The following is a 27,693-nucleotide window of genomic DNA, read 5'->3' as shown; positions in this document are numbered from 1 at the left end:
TGCTAACACGCTTCTCTCTAGTAAGCAGGTTTGTGACGTGTGAACGCTCCACAAAATTTACACCGGTGTAAGATATATCGCAACAAAATACATCGGTGCAGCATCGACGCAAATATGTGCCGTGTGAACACCCCTAAATATAAATCACATTAATGCTTCTCAATCCCTTGCAAAGGTTCTTAACATGATCTCTGGGTCACAAGAAATCAATAAATGGAGTCCAACATTGTGATTCAAACCTTACGCGAAAACATAAAATAAGCGTTTTTTGGCAAAAAATGAGGCTCATGGTGCCACCATTAGACTTTTGAATATGGTCAAAAAATGTTACGGGATGTCTTTATTGGTGAAAAGGAACACCCGAACAAAAATGCATCAGATTTTATGAAAGTGAGGGCAACTGATGCACCCTAACAAACGCTATCTCCTTTCGCTCATCTCCAAACTTTTTAACCTCACCAGTCATCAGGCTTGACGGCTTCTGGGTCAGGAATCTTAGCTCTTTCATCCCAGTCACTTGGCTTAGAGTCATTGGGATCGTCAATCTCTTTAGACGGGTTTACAGGAGGAACCACATCAGTCAGCAAGCTTCCTTTGCTAACCCTGGACTGGTCAATAAATATCTCGTAGGTATTGTCTGGGTTCAAAACTGTTAAAAAGAAAACATGCAAAATGACAAAAATGAACAAGTTGTCGTATGTAATTACACTCTAAAACAGCAATAACTGATTACTCCTGTGAAGTTTTAATTTACATACTTTAACTGTACAAACCCCTTTTTAGGAAACCTACACGTGACAATTTCCCATAAAGACAATAGCATACTGTCACATCGTCCATCTCTATCAACTTAAAAGTATAAATGTAGAGCTCTTTTCCAAAAATGCTATAAATCCATTTTGATTGTTTTCAGAAAAATGACATTTATTTACCCAGACCCATAAGTTTTGCAAATATTTAATGTATCCTGTTATAATAGATCGTTGGTTCAGTCTGAACATTTTCAACAATTGACAAATCTAACGTTATTGATTATAAATCCAAAGTTCATTATATTTTTTCAATACGCTATGAATCCACCCATTCTTTTTTCAAAATGCTATGAATCCATTTATTTTTTCTGTCTTTCTGTTTTTAAAACAAGAGAACATGCTGTAGATATATATCAGGAACTTTTATCATACAATTTATAATAAAATCAAATAAATTATATCTCTATCTCTCATTATCTCTAGCCGCTTTATCCTGTTCTACAGGGTCGCAGGCAAGCTGGAGCCTATCCCAGCTGACCAGGTGCGAAAGGTGGGGTACACCCTGGACAAGTCGCCAGGTCATCACAGGGCTGACACATAGACACAGACAACCATTCACACTCACATTCACACCTACGGTCAATTTAGAGTCACCAGTTAACCTAACCTGCATATCTTTGGACTGTGGGGGAAACCGGAGCACCCGGAGGAAACCCACGTGGACACGGGGAGAACATGCAAACTCCACACAGAAAGGCCCTCGCCGGCCACGGGGACCGAACCCGGACCTTCTTGCTGTGAGGCGACAGCGCGAACCACTACACCACCGTGCCGCCCCAAATAAATTATATAAACACTTAAATAACATTCATTATGTTTAATCTTGCGTTTTGAGACTGTCCACCACAGAAAACAACTAACTAAATAACAAATGGCCAGTTAGTTCAATTTTTTAAATGCAATCCATTCAAAGTGCCACCTTAAATAGCATGACAAAACCACTAATTAAATAACAATAACCAACACTGATAAAAATACATTCAGTAGTAAAGTTATTCAGTAAAGTGTTGAACCTGTAAAAGTAGCACCATTACCCGCTACATAAAACAAATAACTTCAAAATAACACACAAACAGATGACCTTAGTGCTCAATCTTAAATTAATTCTTAAACCTGTCTAACAACACCAAATAAGTACAGATACAGCTGGCGTGAGTAATAAGCCTGTCCTCTCATCTCATTATCTGTAGCCGCTTTATCCTGTTCTACAGGGTCATGGGCAAGCTGGAGCCTATCCCAGCTGACTACGGGCGAAAGGCGGGGTACACCCTGGACAAGTCGCCAGGTCATCACAGGGCTGACACACAGACAACCATTCACACTCACATTCACACCTACGGTCAATTTAGAGTCACCAGTTAACCTAACCTGCATGTCTTTGGACTGTGGGGGAAACCGGAGCACCCGGAGGAAACCCACGCGGACACGGGGAGAACATGCAAACTCCACACAGAAAGGCCCTCGCCGGCCACGGGGCTCGAACCCGGACCTTCTTGCTGTGAGGCGACAGCGTTAAGCACCACACCACCGTGCCGCCCCTAAGCCTGTCCTATTGGAGTTTTTGGAAGAATCAAGTTTTGCATCATCTTTAGCAACTCTGCCTAAAAGGTCATAGAACACGTGAGCTCTGCGACGATGCAAAATGAAGGATGCAGATTCTATCTGCTTCTCTTTCTCGGTCACGCTGACTGAACTCTGATTGGTCTAGAGAAAATGTCGCACTCAGCCAAAAAACAGGTGTAGCGCCTATCGCGTTTTGGAGAGAAACTACAATTTGCAGCACACATAAACAAGGAAATATAGCAATTTGGCATGAAACATTAATGGAGCAGTGAATAGGCTCAGTACACAGCAGAATAGTGTGACGAACTGGTTTTTTTTTTTTTCATTTGGCGTTTAGCGTGTTTTGGAAAAGAGCTCTTCAAATGTGTGTGTGTATGTATAGAACGTCAGAGCATGAGCTGAAAGCACACACCGAGGGTGTAGAGGTGAGTTTTCTTGTCCGAGTACACCTTTTTGAGGTCTGTGTCAGCCCTTTTGGCATGTTTCTCTTCAAAATCTCCATTCAGAGGGTTTTTATGCCTGAAGATGAAGTGCAGTTTGTAGTCTTCTCCACACTTATCTGGTCCGAACATGATGGTATATGAGGTGCGGTCATGAAACTGCTCCTGTAATTCCAAGTTAAAGAATAACTATCTGACAAGTCCCTCAAAACTACATGTTGCAGCGTATCTTCTTCACTCAACAAACTTACCAAGTCCAGGTTGGGAGAGTCCGACAGTAATTTAATGTAGGCACCACCGCAATCGATGCCATCTTGAAAATTTACCTCGTACCTGATACAAATTGAGACAAAATCACTTGTATGAATTAGACATGTACAAATATGAGAAATCACTGCTCAACTGCGCAAAAATAAATAAATAGATGAATGTATATGGAATCAATTTTGTGCCAAAATGTTCATACAAGACTTTTGAAATGTCAAACAAAAACGACAAATCAAAATACAAAAAAAAGTCAATTTTTTTTTTAGACTGGCAAACAAATTATTCGTGTAATCGTGCAAAATATCAGTCTATTACTCTTCAGAAACCTTTTATTTTTGTTCCGCGTCTTTCTCAGTTTTGTTTGACGTAATTTATTTTGGTTGCGATTCCAGCTTTCTCGTTTGCGCTCCCTGACTTTTTGCTTGCAGTTTTGGCACAAACTTCACGTGTGGGTGGGCTGTCCAGGAGTGCATTCCCATTGGCTAACTTGTGTTTGACTGACAGCTACGCTCAGCCATTCCCTACTCGGATTCTGGCGGACTGTTTGACGAGTGACCGATCCATTGACGGTAAACAAGGATCGAGTGGACTTCAGTGGCGACTATGATATTACACTCGTCAAACAGTCCGCCAGAATCCGAGTAGGGAATGGCTGAGCGTAGCTGTCAGTCAAACACAAGTTAGCCAATGGGAATGCACTCCTGGACAGCCCACCCACACGTGAAGTTTGTGCCAAAACTGCAAGCAAAAAGTCAGGGAGCGCAAACGAGAAAGCTGGAATCGCAACCAAAATAAATTACGTCAAACAAAACTGAGAAAGACGCGGAACAAAAATAAAAGGTTTCTGAAGAGTAATAGACTGATATTTTGCACGATTACACGAATAATTTGTTTGCCAGTCTAAAAAAAATTCACTTTTTTTTGTATTTTGATTTGTCGTTTTTGTTTGATATGTCAAAAGTATTGTATGAACATTTTGGCACAAGATTGATTCCATAAATAAATAAATAAATAAATAAATATAGCAGTTGTAGCTCTTTTGCTAAACTGGACCGTGTCACTATGTGGAATCAGTATTAAAGTTTAAAATCATGTGTTATAGGATCACAATACTGATACAAACGAGCTAACGAGGAATTCAGACAGTCTGAACAATGGGCTCAGGGTTTTTTTTTTTAAATAATACCCAATGCACTCAGAAAACGAACAAATATTCACATATATACATTTTGACATGTCTTGAATTATATTGCATTATGTTTCAACAAACTAACAAACATATTTCATTTGCATTTTGTCTCCATCTTATTTTGCTGCAGAAAATCTACTTTGTGCTCTTCCTGATGCGAGAACCATAAATCATCCACATTTATATGGCGCCGGGGCGGCAGGCAGGATCCTGTCAGACGGTACAGGCTTCCTAATGACTCAACCTTCTCCCTTCCACCGCTCCCTCAACCCCTTATTCCGCAAACACCCCCCTCCAGCTTATTACCACTTATCTCTAACTCATTCCAGCCCAGCGACAGGTTGCTATGGGAACTGTAACCAGGAAGTTCACTCACTGCACAACAAGTGGTTTGTTCTTGAAGACAAATGGTTTGTTGAGAGGAGCCGCGATGGCGTGATGCTTCGCGCGAGACTTCAGCACCAGACCCAGGTCACCAGGCACTTTGTTCTCCTTCAGAGCTTCCACCTCCCACTTGCCTGAAATCAAAGAGTTAGCACACATTATGGAAATGCACCATGTGATAATTACTGTGTGTGTGTGTGGTATTTATTAATAATATCTGACCTCCTCGCATCTAAAAAACCTAAATAAGAAAAAGAATCAAGTTCTCAACCACACGTCTTTAAGAAGGCAGGATGGCAATCTTACTCACCAGCCGCTTTATTAGGTACACCCATACACCTACTGTTTTATGCATCTAATGCCCAGGTCAGACGGCAGGCTGCAACTAGTTTTTAACTACTTGCATCTACCTGCGATAATCACGCGTCGACACAAAAATGGCAGCGTGTTGCAGAGAGTCTTTAGGCAGATTCTACCGTAACTGGATCCATTAACCACTTGCCCACAAAATAAGAAATTTTTCTTGTCCTTTTTTCAGTGAGGTAATATTTTCAAGATTGAAAATATGGTATTTGGTCTTCTAAAACAGCACGTCATTTAAAAATACACTGAGTATATCAATAAAAGATTTTTAAAGAATAAAGTTCTATTTCTTTGACATATCTGACAGACATAACTCCCATTTTAAAAATCACTTTCATTATCCCTGTTGCTATCGTCACTGAATTTCTGTCAGATGACCTGACGATAGACTCGGCCATTATGGATCTTTGGTAGTTATCGTGTGGAAGCAGGCTTTATCATTTTTGGGTGTCAACAGATGGAGTTGAAATAGATTAACAGCGAAAAAACTATTTCGTTCACGAGAGAAGCCCACAGTTATTTTTAAAAAATGCTATCGTCAGTCTGTCAGTCAAATGCACCTGACGATAGCAAAATTCAAGCCCTCACCATGCACACGTTGACTGACGCAAAGAGGAAATTCTACTGCGCATGATTTTTGTGACAGCAGACATTTACTTCCGGGCAAGACTTGGAGTTCTGACAGCTAGATTTCATCAAATAAATCAAGGTAAGATTTTCAGTCGGCTATCCTGACGATAGAAATTTTTGACGATAGAAACATTGAGAATATATTTGTGCATCCATATTTAAATTTTTCTGGAGGAAAACTATCGTAAGTTGAGATAAATCAGAGCCACTTGCGACCCTTTCAGCCGACAGGCCGTTTCAATGTGTTATTTCCCCGCGAAAGTGACACAGTCGTGTCTATCGTCACTGTTCTGACAATTATTGTTGATATTTCAATTTTGAAAATAAATTCTCTTTTTTATTTCAATATTTTATTTTATTATTTGGTTCTAGTGGGCGGCACGGTGGTGTAGTGGTTAGCGCTGTCACCTCACAGCAAGAAGGTCCGGGTTCAAGCCCCGTGGCCGGTGAGGGCCTTTCTGTGTGGAGTTTGCATGTTCTCCCCGTGTCCGCGTGGGTTTCCTCCGGGTGCTCCGGTTTCCCCCACAGTCCAAAGACATGCAGGTTAGGTTAACTGGTGACTCTAAATTGACCGTAGGTGTGAATGTGGGTGTGAATGGTTGTCTGTGTCTATGTGTCAGCCCTGTGATGACCTGGCGACTTGTCCAGGGTGTACCCCGCCTTTCGCCCGTAGTCAGCTGGGATAGGCTCCAGCTTGCCTGCGACCCTGTAGAAGGATAAAGCGGCTACAGATAATGAGATGAGATTTGGTTCTAGTGATGAGGTTTTAATATTATTACTAAATTTGTCAGATTAATAATGTAAGAAACAGTTTTGTTGCTATTGTCCTCTAGAGCGTCTGTCAGAATATGATGGTAGACGTTAGTTTGTCTGTCAGATTTTGATGATAGAAACCGATGTGTTTCTATTGTCATTTAGCATGTGTGTCATGTCAGGCTTTTATTAATTAGTTACCAGGACTACTGTCCTAAAATTTACTGTGAATGTCCAAGACCCCAAATGCTACTAGAAAAACTTAATAGAAATGATCAAAATAATCAATTCAGCAATTTAAAGTGATGGGACTTAACTGGCCTCTGTTATGGTAGAATCTGCCTTTAGAAGCAGGTTGATGTAAGCGGATCACTGTCTGTTCGCATTTCAGCTGCGATTCGCTCCCAATTGGTGGAAATAGCAGGTTGACGCACATAGAAGGCGGCAGGTCTTAATCCGGATGGCGGAGGAGTGGAGGGGAGGAGCCGACGGGAGAAATACAGGAACGGGTAATTAGGGAAAAAACCGGAGATTAGAGGTCAGCTGCCAAATGAGCGCAAAAGGAAAAAAAAAAAAAAAGCATGATAGAGTCCAGAAACGCAGCCCCGCAATCGGAAAGAGCTCTCAGTTCAAAGAACACAGTTCAGAAGTTCAAAGCGCTTCCGTGACAGGAAAACAACGCGCTCACAGTTGCAGTACAGAAGAGCAAAACACTCCACAGTGCGCAGCAAAGTAACAAAAAAATAGAATACAAAAACCAGGGGGGAAACCAAATCGTGAGGCGAAGACGATCCCGCGCCGAATGAATACCCGAGCGGTATAATATAGAGTCGTGGATAAGCTGATGAGAGGCAGGTGTGCTGGCCGCAGTGCAGGGAAAGCTCAGGGAAAACCAGGAAATGGGGTGAAAGATCAGATAAGGACCGAGATGTTCCCAGCTCGCTCGTGACAAGATTCAGCTTAAAAACTCTGCATTTTGAAATACGTCTGACCACAACGAAGGATTTGACGCAAAACGCCTGCATCACCTGCGGTCGGTCGCCACCCGACCAATCGCAGGTCACAGCATGCGTCTTTCTGCTGTCTGACCTGGGCATAATCAGCCGATCCCTTGACAGCAGCACAATGCATAAAATATCATGCAGATACAAATCAAGAGCTTCATTTAATCTTCACTTCAAACATCAGAATGGGAAAAATTGTGATGTCTGTGGCATGAGTGTTGGTTTGAGCCAGATGGACTGGTTTGAGTATTTCAGAAACTGCTTTTCTTCTGGGGTTTTCACACACAAGAGTCTCTCAAGCTTACACAGAATGGTGCGAAAAACAAAAAAACACAGAATGAGGAACAGTTCTGTGGATGGAAATGTCTTGTTGATCAGAGAGGTCAGAGGAAAATGGCCAGATTGGTTCAAACTGCCAGGAAGGATATAGCAACTCGTATAACCACTCTTTACAACCGTGGTGAGCAGAAAAGCATCTCAGCATGCAACAGCAGAAGAGCACCTTGGGTTCCACTCCTGCCAGCCAAGAACAGGAATCTTAGAATCAAGAACAAGTTCCTATTAAAGTGGCTGGTGAGTGTAAATTTATCCAAAATACTCTTTCATTTCGGCATTTCATATATGGGTCCGTCTCAGAAACTGGGTACTGTGGGGGTACCCCACTAAATATACTCTCAGTCAATAAACTATACGGTTTTGAATGGTGATGGTTTTAATTTGAAATAAAACGATGAAAGAAATAATACAAATAAAACTAAATCTTTGATGTGAATATTCAGAATTTGGCAAAAATTCTGCAAATTTGAGGAAAAATGGCAGCTTGATCTGGGACATGATAAACGGTTGACTACATCGCGTTCCCTTAAAAAGGTTGTAGTCCACTGAAAAGTCTACAGTTATCACTAATTGTATTTTAAGTTGTAACTTTATACACCTAAGGATTGGTGCGCTCACAGAATAATCATAACCGTAATAAAACATCATGCAAAATATTTGATCGCCGTTGTAACTCCATTTTCCGCATATCCAAAACCAATACGATCGTGTGTTTTGATCTAAACGGAAAGCCTCAGGGTCGAGGTCACTACCTCACCAAAAGTAGGAACTTAAAATCACTACGCCATATAAAAATTTAGTTATAAACCTGCGATTTTGTTTTTTAAAACGAAAGCTGAAAGTTAGGTATAGAATATGTTTCTTACAGAATAAGTTACGATGGTAGCTGGTCTTGTATGAATTTCTGAGCTATAAAATGAGTTGTGGTCTAGTTTTTACCGTAGCGTGTTATTTGTGTGCGGGGAAGGACACACATTAACAATTTGCATGTGTAGAACGGAATTTTCCACTCCAACAGTTAGAAGTTGATTGTGCTTCCATTTGCGGCCTTTCTGTTACGCGGGTGATCTGTTCGGACGTTATCACCGAAAAGGTGAGTTTTGACAGTTTTATTTTGTATATTTCGTAGTGTTTGCGTATTTTTGGCCAATATTTTGCAACCATGGTCAATTTAGATTGAACTTTTGATAGAACCTACGGCCAGTCATTTTGTCCCGCCCCATCCGGTGCGGTAGTGATGTCCCGCTGCTCGCGCGCCGCAGCAGAGACCCGCGCGACCTTCAGCCGGTACAGTCGCTGTTCTTTTACCAGTGCCGTTATTCTCGTCTTTCCGGTGTGTTCTTGATTTTTCCATTGTGTCCTATTTCACCATATCAAATACCCAAAATCTATCATCATATTATCCATATTTAAGTGAATAATCAATTCAGTCATCATAACTTGGCATTTTTAACCCAAGCAATCAAAAAGAGGAAATTTATTCAATATTTTCACTCATCTGTGAACGAGGGACTTTAATTCTTCATCATGGAGTTATTTTATATGGAAATCAATTTTACAAAAGCATTTGAATTGTAATAAAAAAAAATTTCCACATTGGAGGCCAGATAAAGCAAGATAAGATACTATATCTTTATTCTTATTAAACATGACAAAAGAAACAATGAGTTAGGTAAATGCAAAAAAAAAAAGTTTGAGACAGACCCATATATTTTGTAAAGGCATCTCAAACTGATGGACATAACTAAAAGTGAAATAAAAGAACATATGGCCAGTATAAAAAATAAATAAAGACATAAAAGTTAGATACATAAAAATAATAAATGGCAAAATATAGGCAGCTTAAGTGCCAAAAGGCACTGAAATGCAGATTTAAAGTGGTTTACGTCTGGAACTATGGATGGCCAAATTTGAGGCACATCTGAGACTCGCATGGGCCCGATTGATTTCATTTGTATTTGCAGCTGTCCTGAGAGGGTTTTTTTTTAACCCATTGATGCCTGAAACGCCTGCAAAAAAACGTCTGCAAATGCCTAAGCCAGTTTTTAGAAAAGGTCCCCATCTGCCTGAAGGTTTTCTGAAATAAAAATAATTAATTGAAAATGCCTATGAAAAATTCAATATCTCAGCCTCTGAAGCACATAAAGACATGAAATAAGTTGCATTTAAAAGATAAAATTCTCTGCTTTTATTGGATCGTGCTCATTCAGCATTAACACACACATTTGTATTAAAAAAAACAAATCTGGCATGCGTCTTGAAAATAATGACAAATCAACAATGTTGCGTTATGCAACAACCAGCATTTAGGGCAATGTTGCGTTATGCAACAACCGGCGCTAGGGGCAATGTTGCGCGACGTAGCATCCGGCGTCAATGGGTTAATGTCATCATATTAGTGGCTTTTAGACGAGCATCATAGCAGCAATCAAATTTACCTATTAAAAAATAATTGCTGTTATTGAGTACTGTTTACTAATTCTTCAGTCAAGGCTATTTCTAAATTAAACTCTAAATCTAACTATGGCAGCGGGGGTGTGGTCAAGGGTCGGTTTGTGAACGGAGGGCGAGGCCAGGGAAGGCGAGTGGCATAGTGATTACACCTGTTGTCAATTGATGCTGTGTCTGTGTGCATCTGTTTCACAGCGATGAGGAGGGGGAGAGCGAAGAGGTGGCTGGCTCCCGATCGGAGCATGTGTGTGCGTCAGAGAACGTAAACTTGAAGCTGAAAAGCCAAACTAAAAATAAAAAGACTGTGTTAAGTATCATTAGCCGTCTGTCTGCACTTCAGTGTTCCATCCACCCTCAGGGACATACTACAGCATCCTTTCAGGTGTAGCATTATTTTTGTATGTGAAAATAGCTGCGATGAGAGTTATGCGTGCCTGATGGCGCATGGATGTGCAAAACGTTTAAGAAAGTGCAAGTGACTTGAATTACTCATCTGAATTTTAGAAGATATTTCTTGTGTCTGGTTCATCCTAAAACCAGGGCTGTGAAATGGAAAAAGTAAAATCCGAAGCTGAGGGCCCACATGGCCCCAGAAATGAAGTAAATTTTGCATCCAACAGAACATTCCTAGCATCTCCTTAAAGAGAAAATTGCTCCCAAAATGTGCATATTTTAATGATTATATCTCTGTTTTGACATTAAAACCAACAGTATTTTTCATAATATTGAAAAAATAGAACATGACTTGAAATAATTTCTTACTTGTTATGCCATATGACTGTGTTATAAGACTAATAAACATTTAGTAAAAAGTATCATCATGCATAAGAGCGGCATGTTGGTGTAGTGGTTAGCGCTGTCGCCTCACAGCAAGAAGGTCCGGGTTCGAGCCCCGTGGCCGGCGAGGGCCTTTCTGTGCGGAGTTTGCATGTTCTCCCCGTGTCTGCGTGGGTTTCCTCTGGGTGCTCCGGTTTCCCCCACAGTCCAAAGACATGCAGGTTAGGTTAACTGGTGACTCTAAATTGACCGTAGGTGTGAATGTGAGTGTGAATGGTTGTCTGTGTCTATGTGTCAGCCCTGTGATGACCTGGCGACTTGTCCAGGGTGTACCCCGCCTTTCGCCCGTAGTCAGCTGGGATAGGCTCCAGCTTGCCTGCGACCCTGTAGAACAGGATAAAGCGGCTAGAGATAATGAGATGAGATCATCATGCATGATCAACAGACAAATATGAAAAGATACACTACCCTTCAAAAGTTTGGGGTCACCCAGACAATTTTGTGTTTTCCATGAAAAGTCACACTTTTATTTCCCACCATAAGTTGTAAAATGAATAGAAAATAGTCGAGACATTTTTCTGGCCATTTTGAGCATTTAATCGACCCCACAAATGTGATGCTCCAGAAACTCAATCTGCTCAAAGGAAGGTCAGTTTTATAGCTTCTCTAAAGAGCTCAACTGTTTTCAGCTGTGCTAACATGATTGTACAAGGGTTTTCTAATCATCCATTAGCCTTCTGAGGCAATGAGCAAACACATTGTACCATTAGAACACTGGAGTGAGAGTTGCTGGAAATGGGCCTCTATACACCTATGGAGATATTGCACCAAAAACCAGACATTTGCAGCTAGAATAGTCATTTACCACATTAGCAATGTATAGAGTGGATTTCTGATTAGTTTAAAGTGATCTTCATTGAAAAGAACAGTGCTTTTCTTTCAAAAATAAGGACATTTCAAAGTGACCCCAAACTTTTGAACAGTAGTGTATAAATACCTGGTAGTCTGTAATTTGACAGCTTTAATTTCACCAGTTCTACGTGTTTTTTTTTTTTTCTCTCTGCACATGATTGACCAAGCGTGTTCTTCCTCCCGATCCGTATTTTACATCCTGATGGCATAACGTGCAGTACGCCTTGCCTGGTTCCTTGATCTTTCGGATGTGTTCGTAAAGATATTCGTTTCCAACTTTAAATTCCAGCCACCGCCAAGTTCATGGAGTCTTGATACCGTTTTCCTTGTCTACTTTTTTCACATTGTCATTATCGCCATTCTCCCTCTGTACACCGTGACACAGACATACCGAAAAAATCTTTCATCAATCACTTAATCGCAAGCTACTGTACAACCCCAATTCCAAAAAAGTTGGGACAAAGTACAAATTGTAAATAAAAACGGAATGCAATAATTTACAAATCTCAAAAACTGATATTGTATTCACAATAGAACATAGAAAACATATCAAATGTCGAAAGTGAGACATTTTGAAATTTCATACCAAATATTGGCTCATTTGAAATTTCATGACAGCAACACATCTCAAAAAAGTTGGGACAGGGGCAATAAGAGGCTGGAAAAGTTAAAGGTACAAAAAAGGAACAGCTGGAGGATCAAATTGCAACTCATTAGGTCAATTGGCAATAGGTCATTAACATGACTGGGTATAAAAAGAGCATCTTGGAGTGGCAGCGGCTCTCAGAAATAAAGATGGGAAGAGGATCACCAGTCCCCCTAATTCTGCGCCAACAATTAGTGGAGCAATATCAGAAAGGAGTTCGACAGTGTAAAATTGCAAAGAGTTTGAACATATCATCATCTACAGTGCATATCATCATCAAAAGATTCAGAGAATCGGGGGCGTCGTGGCTCAGGTGGATAAGGCGCCATACCATAAATCCGGGGACCCGGGTTCGATTCCGACCCGAGGTCATTTCCCGATCCCTCCCCGTCTCTCTCTCTCTCCCACTCATTTCCTGTCTCTACACTGTCCTATCCAATAAAGGTGAAAAAAGCCCAAAAAATATCTTTAAAAAAAAAAAAAAAAAAAAAAGATTCAGAGAATCTGGAAGAATCTCTGTGCGTAAGGGTCAAGGCCGGAAAACCATACTGGGTGCCCGTGATCTACGGGCCCTTAGACGGCACTGCATCACATACAGGCATGCTTCTGTATTGGAAATCACAAAATGGGCTCAGGAATATTTCCAGAGAACATTATCTGTGAACACAATTCACCGTGCCGTCCGCCGTTGGCAGCTAAAACTCTATAGTTCAAAGAAGAAGCCGTATCTAAACATGATCCAGAAGCGCAGACGTCTTCTCTGGGCCAAGGCTCATTTAAAATGGACTGTGGCAAAGTGGAAAACTGTTCTGTGGTCAGACGAATCAAAATTTGGAGTTCTTTATGGAAATCAGGGACGCCGTGTCATTCGGACTAAAGAGGAGAAGGACGACCTAAGTTATCAGCGCTCAGTTCAGAAGCCTGCATCTCTGATGGTATGGGGTTGCATTAGTGCGTGTGACATGGGCAGCTTACACATCTGGAAAGACACCATCAATGCTGAAAGGTATATCCAGGTTCTAGAGCAACATATGCTCCCATCCAGACGACGTCTCTTTCAGGGAAGACCTTGCATTTTCCAACATGACAATGCCAAACCACATACTGCATCAATTACAGCATCATGGCTGCGTAGAAGAAGGGTCCGGGTACTGAACTGGCCAGCCTGCAGTCCAGATCTTTCACCCGTAGAAAACATTTGGCGCATCATAAAACGGAAGAGACGACAAAAAAGACCTAAGACAGTTGAGCAACGAGAATCCTACATTAGACAAGAATGGGTTAACATTCCTATCCCTAAACTTGAGCAACTTGTCTCCTCAGTCCCCAGATGTTTACAGACTGTTGTAAAGAGAAAAGGGGATGTCTCACAGTGGGAAACATGGCCTTGTCCCAACTTTTTTGAGATGTGGTGTTGTCATGAAATTTAAAATCACCTAATTTTTCTCTTTAAATGATACATTTTCTCAGTTTAAACATCTGATATGTCATCTATGTTCTATTCTGAATAAAATATAGAATTTTGAAACTTCCACATCATTGCATTCCGTTTTTATTTACAATTTGTACATTGTCCCAACTTTTTTGGAATCGGGGTTGTATATTGTCAACACGTGTTTGAAAAAAGTAACCCGAAAATGCTAAGAAAGAAATGGCGCCGTGTCGTAAAACAGTCTACGATGTCATGTATATATAACTTGTACGATGTCGTAAAATACAGAGACACCTGGCGTTAGATTCCCCACCCATCCAGTAAACAATGTACTCGTTGGCGATTACAGTCCCTAACCATTAGCACAGTACCCCCACCCCCTACATTTTAGTTTTTTTGCAAAAATACATGATTTACAAAAAAATGGTATATTTTTGCGATCAAATCCACAGAATTCCGCGAATTTTTCACAGCCCTGTAAAACCCTCACTGCTTAAGAATGTTTGACTGGATTCAACGACCACCCTCAACCATTCATTATAAGTGAACTTTGACTAAACAGGATGTGATTTTTTTTTCCCCCCCTCAGGACAATGTGATGAAAAGTTTGTCTCTGGTCATATACATGCTACAGATGTGATGGATAGAGATCAGGCTGAAATACAGGCGAGTGTTCTTTTAATATAGCTGTATTCTTTCTTGTGATGCGAGCGAGAGAGAGAGACAGACTGAAAACCCACCATCATACTTTGCAATATCCTCATCTGCATCCTCTTTCATTGTTTTGGACTTTATCCATCTGTACAAACAAAAACAAAGCATTTTCAATGACCGGTCATTTGGCATTACAGAGTTAAAGTGCATATTACGGTTAATTCAGGAGCGAGATCAACGTAATTCTCCTATTTTATATTTTACACTTGGGTCAAATATCTGTTACATTTTGCGCAATTTTTTTTAACCTTGCGCAATACCAGAAAAATTCAGTTGAAATCGAGCCATTTGAGGTGAATTGGTCCGCCTCTGAAAAAACTTGGCATTTGGATTTCCCAGGAAACATCGATTTTCGTGACGTCGCGTGCGGGACGCCTCCCTCTGAATCCTACGTCAGCGCTGGTTTGTTTATGAGAAAACGACCTGGTGGTTTTCTGCAAATTTCTTTAACGTTATCGTGTAATTATTAAAATGGTTAGCAGATGTATCGTAGGAGGGTGTAGCAACACCAATCTTGATGGGATTAGTACTCATCGTTTCCCACATTGCGCTCAGGTGAAAATTCCACATTTCAATGCAAAATCACTCGCTGCTAAACTTGGTCTACACAGGCTGTGCACTGAAACCGTGCAAACTCGCGCAGCCTGCTGGCGCTTCCGCAGGTGACGTCACGAATCTGGCTCCAGACTCCCTTGGGATTTTTCCAGACGCGTTTTATTTTATTTTTTTCTGTTGTAGACAGATGGCCTTGTGCAAAATTACCCTTCTGGATGAGTGTGTAAAGGGACATAAGGGGTGTTCACACGGCAACTTTTACTCCGGTGTAGCACCGGGGCTGCCCCGGTAGAGCGTTCACACGATACAAAGTTATACCGGTGTAGCCCCTGAAAGCTGCTTAAACCGGTGCAAATCTAACCCTGCTCGGGAGGTGGTTTAAGAAATTTACTCCGGAGTAAATGCTAGTTTGCGGGGCAGCACCGATATAAAATGGGACGTCTGAACGCTACAGGGGTAGACTCGCTACGCGTCAGGAGAGTTGATTACATACAGGCATTGCATAATTTTGCATCCTGGTATTTTGCGCTTCCAAAATGGCGAATATCAACAACAACAGAACTGCGTGTCTTCCAGTGTTGCCAGATTGGCAGTTTTAAGTGCATTTTGGCGGATTTGAACATATTTTGGGATGGAAAAAGTCAGCAATATCTGGCAACACTGGTGTCTTCATCCACATTGTTTTCCCGGCGCTTGGTGATGCCATGACAACCTGGAAAAGGAAGTACATTTTCACGCATGCGCATATTTCATTTCCGCATTATTACTATCAGAAATGATAGTAATAATGATAGGAAATGATAATAATAAAAGGAAATTATATCAAAACTTTATTACTATCAAAGGAACTATAGCAGAAACTATCGCAGAAACTGCCATGTGACCGCAAGTGAGGCTGCACCGGTGCTAACACGCTTCTCTCTAGTAAGCAGGGTTGTGACGTGTGAACGCTCCACAAAATTTACACCGGTGTCAGATATATCGCAACAAAATACATCGGTGCAGCATCGATGCAAATATGTGCCGTGTGAACAGGGCTATACTTTCATATATATTTAAAAAAAAACAAAAACACGAATTTGGTCCAGGATATGCACTTTAACACACCAGTTCATTTTTCTCCTTGGTTTTAGTGAAGGGAAATTCACACCCACTAGCTAGCTCTCCCCCATCACACAACAATGACCAATCAAGAATGGTGAAAGCTAGCACTAGTTTCCTCTGAGTGGTGTAAAGGCGCTCCATCTTTTCAACCTGCTTTTCATGTTCCATCCCAGGGCAGCTGAACACACTCGAAAGAAAACTGCTCTCCAACTCATGCACGGGTTCACAAACGCACATGATTATCATCTAGTTTCACTCCCTCACAGAAGAGAGTAAACCCATCCCTCCATTCCCGAAAGAACACAGCTAATTATATACTCTCGAACTCCTGCTCATTTTTTTTTTTTGTGTGTTAAATCTAGGCCACGCGTTACCTGCTGAGAGATCCATCGTCAAATGTCTCAGAGAAGAAAACCTCACCAGTGGGCACAGGGGTCTTATATGTGACCTGTGTAGACATACAAAAAAAAGGTCATGTGATCAAATAAAGTCTATCCTTTTGGATCATGAATACTTATGTACAGTACTGAGCATAAATGAGTACACCCCCTTTGAAAAGTAACATTTTAAACATCTCAATGAACACAAACAATTTCCAAAATGTTGACAAGTTTAATATAACATCTGTTTAACTTATAACGTGAAAGTACGATTAATAATATAAACTTATATTCCACATTTTTCAGTTTTACTCAAATTAGGGTGGTGCAAAAATGAGTACACCCCACAACAAAAACTACTACATCTAGTACTTTGTATGGCCTCCATGATTTTTAATGACGGCACCAAGTCTTCTAGGCATGGAATGAACAAGTTGGCGACATTTTGCAACATCAATCTTTTTCCATTCTTCAACAACGACCTCTTTTAGTGACTGGATGCTGGATGGAGAGTGATGCTCAGCTTGTCTCTTCAGAATTCCCCATAGGTGTTCGATTGGGTTCAGATCAGGAGACGTACTCGGCCACTGAATCACTTTCACCCTGTTCTTCTTCAGAAATCCAACAGTTGCCTTAGATGTGTGTTTAGTCATGTTGGAAAAGTGCACAACGACCAAGGGCACGGCGTGATGGTAGCATCTTCTCTTTCAGTATAGAGCAATACATCTGTGAATTCATGATGCCATCAATGAAATGCAGCTCCCCGACACCAGCAGCACTCACGCAGCCCCACATAAGGACGCTGCCACCACCATGTTTCACTGTAGGCACCATGCATTTTTCTTTGTATTCCTCACCTTTGCGACGCCATACAGTTTTGAAGCCATCAGTTCCAAAAACATTTATCTTGGTCTCATCACTCCAGAGTATAGAGTCCCAGTAGTCTTCATCTTTGTCAGCATGGGCCCTGGCAAACTCTAGGCGGGCTTTTTTGTGCCTGGGCTTTAGGAGAGGCTTCTTTCGTGGACGGCATCCATGCATGCCGTTCCTCTGCAGTGTACGCTGTATTGTGTCACGGGAAATAGTCGCCCCAGTTTGGATTTCTACTTCTTTAGATAACTGCAGTGAACTTGCATGCCGATTTTCTTCAACCCTTCTCATCAGAAGACGCTCCTGTCGAGGTGTAAACTTCCGTGGACGACCTGGACGTCTCTGTGAAATGGTTGCAGTTCCAGCTTTCTTAAATTTTTGTACCACTTTTGCTACAGTATTCTGACTGATAAGTAAAGCTTTGCTGATCTTCTTGTAGCCTTCACCTTTGTGGTGGAAAGAAATTATTTTCTTTCTCAGGTCTTGTGTCATTTCTCTTCCATGTGGTGCCGTTGCAGACAGCAGGAAATGGGAGGGGCTTTCTTTAAGTAACACCCTTTTATAGTCAACTGTCTGCTGGACACCTAATTAGACTCACCTGTGATTGTATTCTTTTTAAATTAGACATTTGTAGTCTACAATTTAGCTTTGCTCCAGAGACTTTCAGTGAGGTGTACTCATTTTTGCACCACCCTAATTTGAGTAAAACTGAAAAATGTGTAATCTAAAGTTATATTATTAGTCTTACTTTCACGTTATAAGTGAAACAGATGTTATATTAAATTTTGTCTTGTCAACATTTTGGAAATTGTTTGTGTTCATTGAGATATTGTTTAAAACAGGGGTCATCAAACTACGGCCTGCGGGCCGACTCCGGCCCGCCACCCCCCTTTGACCGACCCCCCAGCCCCTCACCACTTGAACCAGCCCTATGAGGCAATCCCCAAAAGTGGTCATGGCCTATTTTTTTTTATTGCTTTTTGGCAAATAACAACACGTCTCCATCTTGTATTTTGTTGATTTTATCAATTAAAATTGATATTTAGTTATAAAATGAACTATTCATATTTTCCGAATTTTCGTCATATGCTCGCGATCAAGCAGTGACAGGCAGCGCACGCGCAGAGAACTGTCAGTGTTCAGGACAGCAAAGTGGCTAGCGGTCAGCGAAAAGCTGACAGAGAGTGCAGAGTTTTTAAAGAACAGTGGACCACCGATTATTTTTTCGTTCAGTGTAAGGACCGTGCAGTTTGTCTTGTATGTAAAGAAAGTGTGTCGGTTTTCAAAGAATATAATCTGCGTTGTCACTATGAAACCCGCCACAAAGAGTATGCTGGTTTGCGAGGGCAAACAAGAGAAGACAGGATTCGGAGGATGAAATGCGGACTGGCTGCACAACAGAATGTATTCCTTCACCAAACCCAGATCAACCAGGCTGCTGTCTGAGCTAGCTATAAGGTAGCTCACCTACTAGCTACCCATGGAAAGCCGTTTACTGATGGGGACTTTGTTAAAGTATGCATGCTTGCTGTGGCCGAGGAGGTGTGTCCCGACAAGGATGCGCTCAACGCGGTGAGTCTCTCCGCACCTACTATGACCAGGTGAACCGAAGATTTGGGGGACAACGTGTATGACCAGCTGAATGAGAGTCAGAACTCGAGTTTTTTGCTTTGGCCATGGATGAGAGCAATGACGTGCAGGACACAGCACAACTGCTGTGATCTATTGATCTATTGCTCATATTATAATTTCACTGTTTTTTTTTAATGTATTTATTTTATAGGCCTATTTATTTGACCTTTATTAAGTGCTGCACACAATTATTATCTCATCTCATTATCTCTAGCCGCTTTATCCTGTTCTACAGGGTCACAGGCAAGCCAGAGCCTATCCCAGCTGACTACGGGCAAAAGGCGGGGTACACCCTGGACAAGTCGCCAGGTCATCACAGGGCTGACACATAGACACAGACAACCATTCACACTCACATTCACACCTACGGTCAATTTAGAGTCACCAGTTAACCTAACCTGCATGTCTTTGGACTGTGGGGGAAACCGGAGCACCCGGAGGAAACCCACGCGGACACGGGGAGAACATGCAAACTCCGCACAGAAAGGCCCTCGCCGGCCCCGGGGCTCGAACCCGGACCTTCTTGCTGTGAGGCGACAGCGCTAACCACTACACCACCGTGCCGCCACAATTATTATTATTATTATTATTATTATTATTAATAATAATAATAATAATAATATCAACAGGCCTACCTACAATTTATAATTTTCCACTCACCTTTGCCAGCGTCAATCACCTCAACTAGGCAGATGTTTCTTACCTTGACAGCTTTGATGTTATTTTTATTAGAAAATAAATAAATGGAATATCAGTGGTATTTCAAATTAAAACAAAGTGTGAAGACTCGATTACTACTTTTGCAAACCACTAGTAAAGATAAACATATGTGCCAGGAATCAAGTGGGGATATAGTAGCGGGGATATAGCTAGTAGCGGGGGATATCGTAGTGGGGATGGCTGTGCCAGGCTAGTAATGTCTACTACACAATGAGGCCTGCTGGTGGTCAGAATTGTATGACCCAGACAAATATATATGTTATATAGCTGACCCGACCCCGGCCCCCCATCACAGTCAGGAACGACAATGTGGCCCCCAGAGAAAAAAAGTTTGGTGACCCCTGGTTTAAAATGTTACTTTTCAAAGGGGGTGGACTCATTTATGCTGAGCACTGTATATTCTTAATAGACTAACAGGCAATATAAACATCTGCAACACCTGTAGCAATGCAACATAATGACCTCTGACCTGGAAAGAGACGTTAATGTCAGCTTGTACTTCACTGCTGTCTGCCTCGGGGTCCATCTCTCCTTCCTCCACTTGTGCCTCTTCATCATCATCCTCCAGCTCATCCTCCTGGGCCCATGTTACAACAACGATGGACAGCAGCAGGAGACACGTCCAACTCCACCGCAGCTTCATCTAAACCCAAAGGGGGGGGGTACCAAAAAAAAAAATGCAACTAACTGCTCAATATCAGGCAATATATGCATACTCTCAACGACGCCTAACCCTAAATTAATCCCTGTTAATGACAAATAATGGATGTGCAAACAGGATATTGAGCAATAAGACATCAAATAAATACAGCATATAATAACATACATGTTACAGAAAGCCACAACAGTCTATGATCTGACTGCTTTCCCACTGCGAACATTTTAAAATTAACAAAACACAGTTCTGTCCATTACTGGATGCAACACACTGGCTTACTACCACCTGATATAGCAGTTGCACTGCTGGTGTGTGTTATATTTCAGTCAGACTGAAAAAGAAAACAGGAAGAAAGAAATAGAGGTGGCAGACTCGGTCGCATCACTGCCTCGCAGTCCCAAGGTTCCGAGTTTGATCCAGGCTTGTAGTACTTGAGTCCGACTTGTACCGTAATTTTAAGGACTCGTGACTTGACCTGGACTTGAGCACTGATAACTTGGCCTCGTGCATTAACTGCATTCGGACTCAAATTGGAGACGAGGACTCGGAATTTTTCTTTATTTTTTGTAACATGCGATCATAATTTGGCATAAGATATTTATATCTACATTAATTTTTGTACTAATTTCACGCAAGAGAATGCACGTTCACCTGTTCATACGTCATGTTCAGGAACAAACTAACGTTAACGGTGCTAAAATGCCTGGAGAGAAGCCCCTAGGATTGTCCGCTTTGCTTATACGGACTTCTCGTGCAGTGGGGAAAAAAAATGCACTGCTATGTGTTCCATATGTAGAAGAACTATCGAGGAGACGACGGGGACGACCTCGAACTTCACTCGCCATTTGGCAAGACTCCACCCAGAGAAGGGAGTGGCACGCTATGTTCATTGCTCTGTTGATAGCGGGGCTTGCTGAGTGATGAACTAGCGAGTGTTAACCCTCTCTCATGTTATTTGCCCTGTTGATAGTGGGGCTGAGCGATGAACAAGCTTTTTATCTGTAGTCTATTAACTAAAATGGGGCAGTCGAGCAGTAGCATTGGTCCAACACAGCAGCAGAGACGCTTTCACATAAAGGCAGCAACAGCTACCATCAAATGGTGCAGTTGGAGTCTTATTCTTGAACTCGACTCAAAATTTTCTTCAATGACTTGGACTTGAACTCTGGGGACTCGAGGTTTAGTGACTAAACTACAACACTGGTTTGATCCTGAGCTCAGGTTTGTGACTGTTTTCATGTGGAGCTTCACATGTTCTCTCCATGACTGTGCAGGTTTTCTCTGGTTTCCTCCCACTTCCCAAAAGCATGCCAGCAGGTAGATTGGTTAAGATCCCCTGAACCTGAATGAGTGAGTGTGTCCAAGTATGTGAAAAGACACCCGCCCATCATGGCCATATGTGCTTGTGTATCATCCCATTCCAGATTTAGTCCTCCTTTTTTGCTGTTATAATAACCTCCACTCTTCTGGGAAGGCTTTCCACTAGATTTTGGAGCAAGGCTGTGGGGATTTGCCCTTTCAGCCACAAGAGCGTTAGTGAGGTCAGGCTCTGAGGTGAGGTGAGGAGGCCTGGGTAGCAGCTTGTTTGGTCTGCGTCCGACGCCGCAAAACCAAACCAATTCCAGATCACGGAGGAAGCTCCTCCTTTCTTGGGCACAAGTTGTGGCTTTCCCCCAATCGCTGCCATGTTGTTCGTGTGTGTCTATGGCAAGCACGCGGGAGGAGGGCTATAGTGTCAGTGGCCGATCCGTCCCTGCTGACCGATACGTTCTGCACATGTGCAGAGGGGAGCGTCGGTGGCGGAAGTTAAAACTGAGAGAAAACCGATTTTCATAAAAACACATCGTCCTTGAAGTGCCATTCCACCATTGGATGTATTCTTTGGCATAAAATACATTTTGACAACATATATAAATGGTATCACTAGATAGAAAAATCTTTTAGCTTCAAAATGATACATCAAACATAATTTTTTGACAACGACAAGTATATTAATTTTGCGACCAAAGTCACCTACCCTTTTAATTTCCGCGCGTGATGTCATCGGCAGGTTCCCCTTCTTGTGTACCACGTGACGTGGCACATATTATCAGCAATGGCGGACAGAACGCGATAAAAATAATACCAATAAACCTAGCTAATACCAATAAATCTAGCTAACTGAAAGATTAACTCAATTTTTCGCAATTTTTTGGGCCCCCATATACGAGGAGAAATGACTCTCTCACTTGGGGGTTTCCTGGTCTAAAAATAGACCGACACGTGGTACACAAGAAGGGGAACCTGCCGATGACATCACGTTTCACTACCGCGCGGAAATTAAAAGGGTAGGTGACTTTGGTCGCAAAATTAATATACTTGTCGTTGTCAAAAAATTATGTTTGATATATCATTTTGAAGCTAAAAGATTTCTCTGTCTAGTCATGTTGTCATAAAATATATTGTATTTTATGCCAAAGAATACATCCAATGGTGGAATGGCACTTTAACTGTAAATTTGAATTAATCGATAAAATTGATTTAATCGCCCAGCTCTAGCACAGTGACAAAGAAACTGGATCAGTGGTTGGAAAAGCTGGGAATAAAAGAAAGAAAGCACAACTTTATTCATCACACACTTGTGAAATTTCCTCTCTGCATTTAACCCATCTGAAGCAGTGAACACACACACACACGTGAGCAATGAGCGCACACACACACATACCCAGAGCAGTGGGCAGCCATGCTAACAGCGCCCAGGGAGCAGTTGGGAGTTCGGTGCCTCGCTCAAGGGCACCTCAGCCCAAGGCCGTCCCATGTTAACCTAACCGCATGTCTTTGGGGGAAACCGGAGCACCCGGAGGAAACCCACGCAGACACGGGGAAAACATGCAAACTCCACACAGAAAGGCTCTCGCAATAGAGATTAGAACGGAATTGCTGCAGAAGTCGGTGCTATTAGGGACAGCCAGAATTTTGAGAAAAGCATTGGGAACGTGAAGGGAGAAGATTTGAGCAGAACCTTTGGTCGTTTGTTATGACTCGCTTTCTTTCAAGAAAAACAGCAAGCACAACACCTGCTTGCGAATAATGTAATAAGGGGAATTTACACTTTACCGCACTGCTGGAACTATGTGAAGGAACTCTAACCTTCACTCGAACCCGAACCCACGCATGAATCCAAAGAGAAGTGGATCATTCATGATTCATACACCGCATGACATTCTGAATAGGCGGCACAGTAAACTGTAAAGTAGCCAATAATAATAAATATTAATAAATCAACAATGAAGTCAAATACAATATTTATCCAAAGTGCGCACATTATATACAGTAGAAATATTCCACTTACGCTACGTTCACACTGCAAGGCTTAATGCTCAATTCCGATTTTTTTGTGAAATCCGATTTTTTTGTGAGGTCGTTCACATTAACAAATATATGCGACTTGTATGTGATCCTCAGTATGAACGAAAAGCGACCTAAAAGTGTTCCGCATGCGCATTGCAGGATACGACGACGTCACACGCAGTGAGCATGGCCAGTGTTTACGGAAGTAACCTAAAGTTTCCTGTGTATGACAGTAGCCAGCATGGAGTACCTAGCGATGATGCAGTTGTTGTTGCGACGGAGCCAGAACATGCACAATAGCCTGATGTTAAGGAGGAGGTTGAGAAGGAAGAGGGCAAGGGTTTTGGCTCAGGCGTTCTGCGGGGTAGTGACTGCAACCTCCATTCAAAGGAACATCAAAGCCATGTTGTTGTAACTTTTTTTGAGAGACCCGCCGCCTACTTCAGCGCAGAATAGTGACGTTTGTGGCTTGTTGATGACGTGTAAGTCGGATGAATGCGACCTGGCGGTTCAGACTGAAGTCGCATATGAAAAGATCGGATAGGAATCGGAATTAGGACCACATATCCAAACGGCCTGGGTCGGATTTGAAAAAATCGGATCTGTGTCGTTCACATTGTCAATAAAAGATCTGATACAGGTCACATATGGGCGAAAAAAATCGGATTTGAGTCACTTCAGCCTGCAGTGTGAACGTAGTGATACGCTACGTTCACACTGCAAGGCTTAATGCTCAATTCCGATTTTTTTTGTGAAATTCGATTTTTTTGTGAGGTCGTTCACATTAACAAATATATGCGACTTGTATGTGATCCTCAGTATGAACGAAAAGCGACCTAAACGTGTTCCGCATGCGCATTGCAGGATACGACGACGTCACACGCAGTGAGCATGGCCAGTGTTTACGGAAGTAAAACCGCCCGGTTGCGGTATGACTCAAACAATCTAGCTTGAATAGCTGCATCCCCCCAAATGGAAATCAGCTCCCTAACCTCTGCGTCCTTCCATTGAGAAGATTCAGAACCTTCACAGCCCGAAGCGTCCCTCGCATTGATGTTATGCGCAGGGGCGCAGATACGTTTTTTAAACTGGGGGGGACAAAAAACTGGGGGGGACAAAGCTGCCAGCAAACCAACCCCAACCCCGATATGCCTGTCAAACTTGTTGTTAGTAACCATAGCAACCAAGCTCGAGTTCGCAACCTGTGCAGTCTGCGCAGCTCAACCAACCGAATATCAGTCTTTGTTTTGTTTTATGTGAGTTGTTGCAACTATGTATACACTGCTGTGCACCTCAATAAACCGAATGGTAATTAGTCTTTTGATTTTTCCGTGAGGTTTGCCTTATGCAAAGAAAGACAGCATAGACGTTTTTTCCTCCCTATAAGTAGGGGGGACCGAACGAGGTGAATTTAAATATGACTCATCCCACCCTCTATCTGCGCCCGTGATTATGCGCCATGTTGTTGTAACTTTTTTGAGAGACCCGCCGCCTACTTCAGCGCAGAATAGTGACGTTTGTGGCTTGTTGATGACGTGCAAGTCGGATGAATGCGACCTGGCGGTTCAGACTGAAGTCACATATGAAAAGATTGGATAGGAATCGGAATTACACTACGTTCACACTGCAGGCTGAAGTGACTCAAATCCGATTTTTTCGCCCATATGTGACCTGTATCCGATCTTTTATTGACAATATGAACGACACAGATCCGATTTTTTCAAATCCGACCCAGGCCGTTTGGATATGTGGTCCTAATTCCGATTCCTATCCGATCTTTTCATATGCGACTTCAGTCTGAACCGCCAGGTCGCATTCATCCGACTTACACGTCATCAACAAGCCACAAACGTCACTATTCTGCGCTGAAGTAGGCGGCGGGTCTCTCAAAAAAAGTTACAACAACATGGCGCATGACATCAATGCGACTCTGCACCCACACGTTCCTTTGAACGGAGGTTGCAGTCACTACCCCGCAAAACGCCTGAGCCAAAACCCTTGCCCTCTTCCTTCTCAACCTCCTCCTTAACATCAGGCTATTGTGCATGTTCTGGCTCCGTCGCAACAACAACTGCATCATCGCCAGGTACTCCATGCTGGCTACTGTCATACACAGGAAACTTTAGGTTACTTCCGTAAACACTGGCCATGCTCACTGCGTGTGACGTCGTCGTATCCTGCAATGCGCATGCGGAACACTTTTAGGTCGCTTTTCGTTCATACTGAGGATCACATACAAGTCGCATATATTTGTTAATGTGAACGACCTCACAAAAAAATCGGATTTCACAAAAAAATCGGAATTGAGCATTAAGCCTTGCAGTGTGAACGTAGTGTTAGGACCACATATCCAAACGGCCTGGGTCGGATTTGAAAAAATCGGATCTGTGTCGTTCATATTGTCAATAAAAGATCGGATACAGGTCACATATGGGCGAAAAGATCGGATTTGAGTCACTTCAGCCTGCAGTGTGAACGTAGTGATAGTTTAAAAAGACTAATGAGCGCCCTCTACAGGCCGAATGTAGTAACTACAACCATTAAAGGTCCACACAGGGAATAGAAATGTAAACTCAGCCTCGAGTTCGCAGATCTCACCTCATTTTAGCCTTTTCTTCTCTCTAGGAAAATAAATCATGTGCTCTGAAAGTTCCTTCAGCTTTAACCGAGCTAGATAAACCAAATTAGGCGACATTTATTTAAAATACTGTGTAAATAAGCAGCCGACATTCACACAGCAAGCTAACAGAGCTAGCTTAGTCATCCGTTTATACTTAGCAAGCTAGCAACACCGTTATTTACCTCAGCATTCTCAAGACATTTCCATTTTATTCTTTAAAAGGTTACACTATAGATATATATATTTTAAAAAATACACTTTCAACATTAGGAAATCTGGAGTTATGAACATTAATACAAACAGATAGATAAATATATAGAGAGAATTATATATGATATTAAACAGGACGCTTAAAGGTGAACAGTTTTTTTCTGACACACTCACTGTTTCCTGACAGACTCTAATTAAACCCGGCCAAACAGAACCGGTTCGAACCGGATTTAGGTTCAGTAATAAACCTCATTGATTGTTCGAGAACCTTCGCAACATTAATTAAATTATATTGATAATATTTGGTCTTTTTAAGCAAAAATGAATGTCAGGAAGATCCTAACAACTCCGGGGAATTATTAAAACATGGAGAATTGGCTATTTAGAGTGTAAGACATTATAAAAACCATCTTATTTCAAATTCAGATTAATGCTAAACCTCCTTGCTAGCTACAGGAGAGTTAGCGTTAAGCTGTCTGTCAGGTTTAATTCAGAGAAAATACCGAACCGTTTCTTCACTCACCTGATATCACTGATTAATTCCCTCCGATATTCTCCGCCACTCCACACAACAACTCGATACGGGACAATACGATTAACTTTACTTCAATTAATCGCACTGAATTATTATTCGATGTCGATAGCTACTTCCTGTCTTTGCTAAAATCCTTCTGTCTTAACTGTTCCAGCTGTAAAAACGAAGTTGGCAATAAAATTTATTCTGATTCTAGATTGAATGAAGTACAGGACCGCAGAAATGGAGCAGAGCGCACAGCTTCAATACAAAAAGACGGAGAGAGTAGGAGGGAGGGAATCCCAAATGACTCCCTAAACACGCGCACTATTTAGTGTATAAAATAACTGACTTTGCACACTATGTAGCGCACTACGAGATAAATACAGAGCAATTTGAGATTCAGCTTATGGCGCCCGCCTTTTCA

At 41.9% G+C, this 27,693-nt stretch overlaps 1 protein-coding gene across 2 annotated transcripts in view; it reads right to left on the bottom strand.

Moving 5' to 3' along the window:
• The window catches only part of clgn (calmegin), a 65,271-nt gene that overhangs the window by 30,508 nt on the left and 7,070 nt on the right, over positions 1-27,693 (bottom strand). Inside the window, exons 1-8 of one of the 2 annotated variants that reach the window (XM_060926430.1) lie at positions 27,276-27,529; positions 20,404-20,577; positions 16,707-16,780; positions 14,700-14,758; positions 4,648-4,789; positions 3,067-3,148; positions 2,788-2,980; positions 460-649 (exon numbers count right to left, since the gene is read on the bottom strand). In XM_060926430.1, coding sequence (XP_060782413.1) covers positions 460-649; positions 2,788-2,980; positions 3,067-3,148; positions 4,648-4,789; positions 14,700-14,758; positions 16,707-16,780; positions 20,404-20,577 — 914 coding nt within the window. In that variant the 5' untranslated portion in view covers positions 27,276-27,529. Of the gene's footprint in view, positions 1-459; positions 650-2,787; positions 2,981-3,066; positions 3,149-4,647; positions 4,790-14,699; positions 14,759-16,706; positions 16,781-20,403; positions 20,578-27,275; positions 27,530-27,693 lie in introns of those variants that run through there. The other variant, XM_060926429.1, reaches the window with a different exon arrangement.

The sequence above is a fragment of the Neoarius graeffei genome, chromosome 7 (genome assembly GCF_027579695.1).
Source record: "Neoarius graeffei isolate fNeoGra1 chromosome 7, fNeoGra1.pri, whole genome shotgun sequence".
Lineage (NCBI taxonomy): Eukaryota > Metazoa > Chordata > Actinopteri > Siluriformes > Ariidae > Neoarius > Neoarius graeffei.
This window is presented reverse-complemented; position numbering and strand designations above follow the sequence as displayed.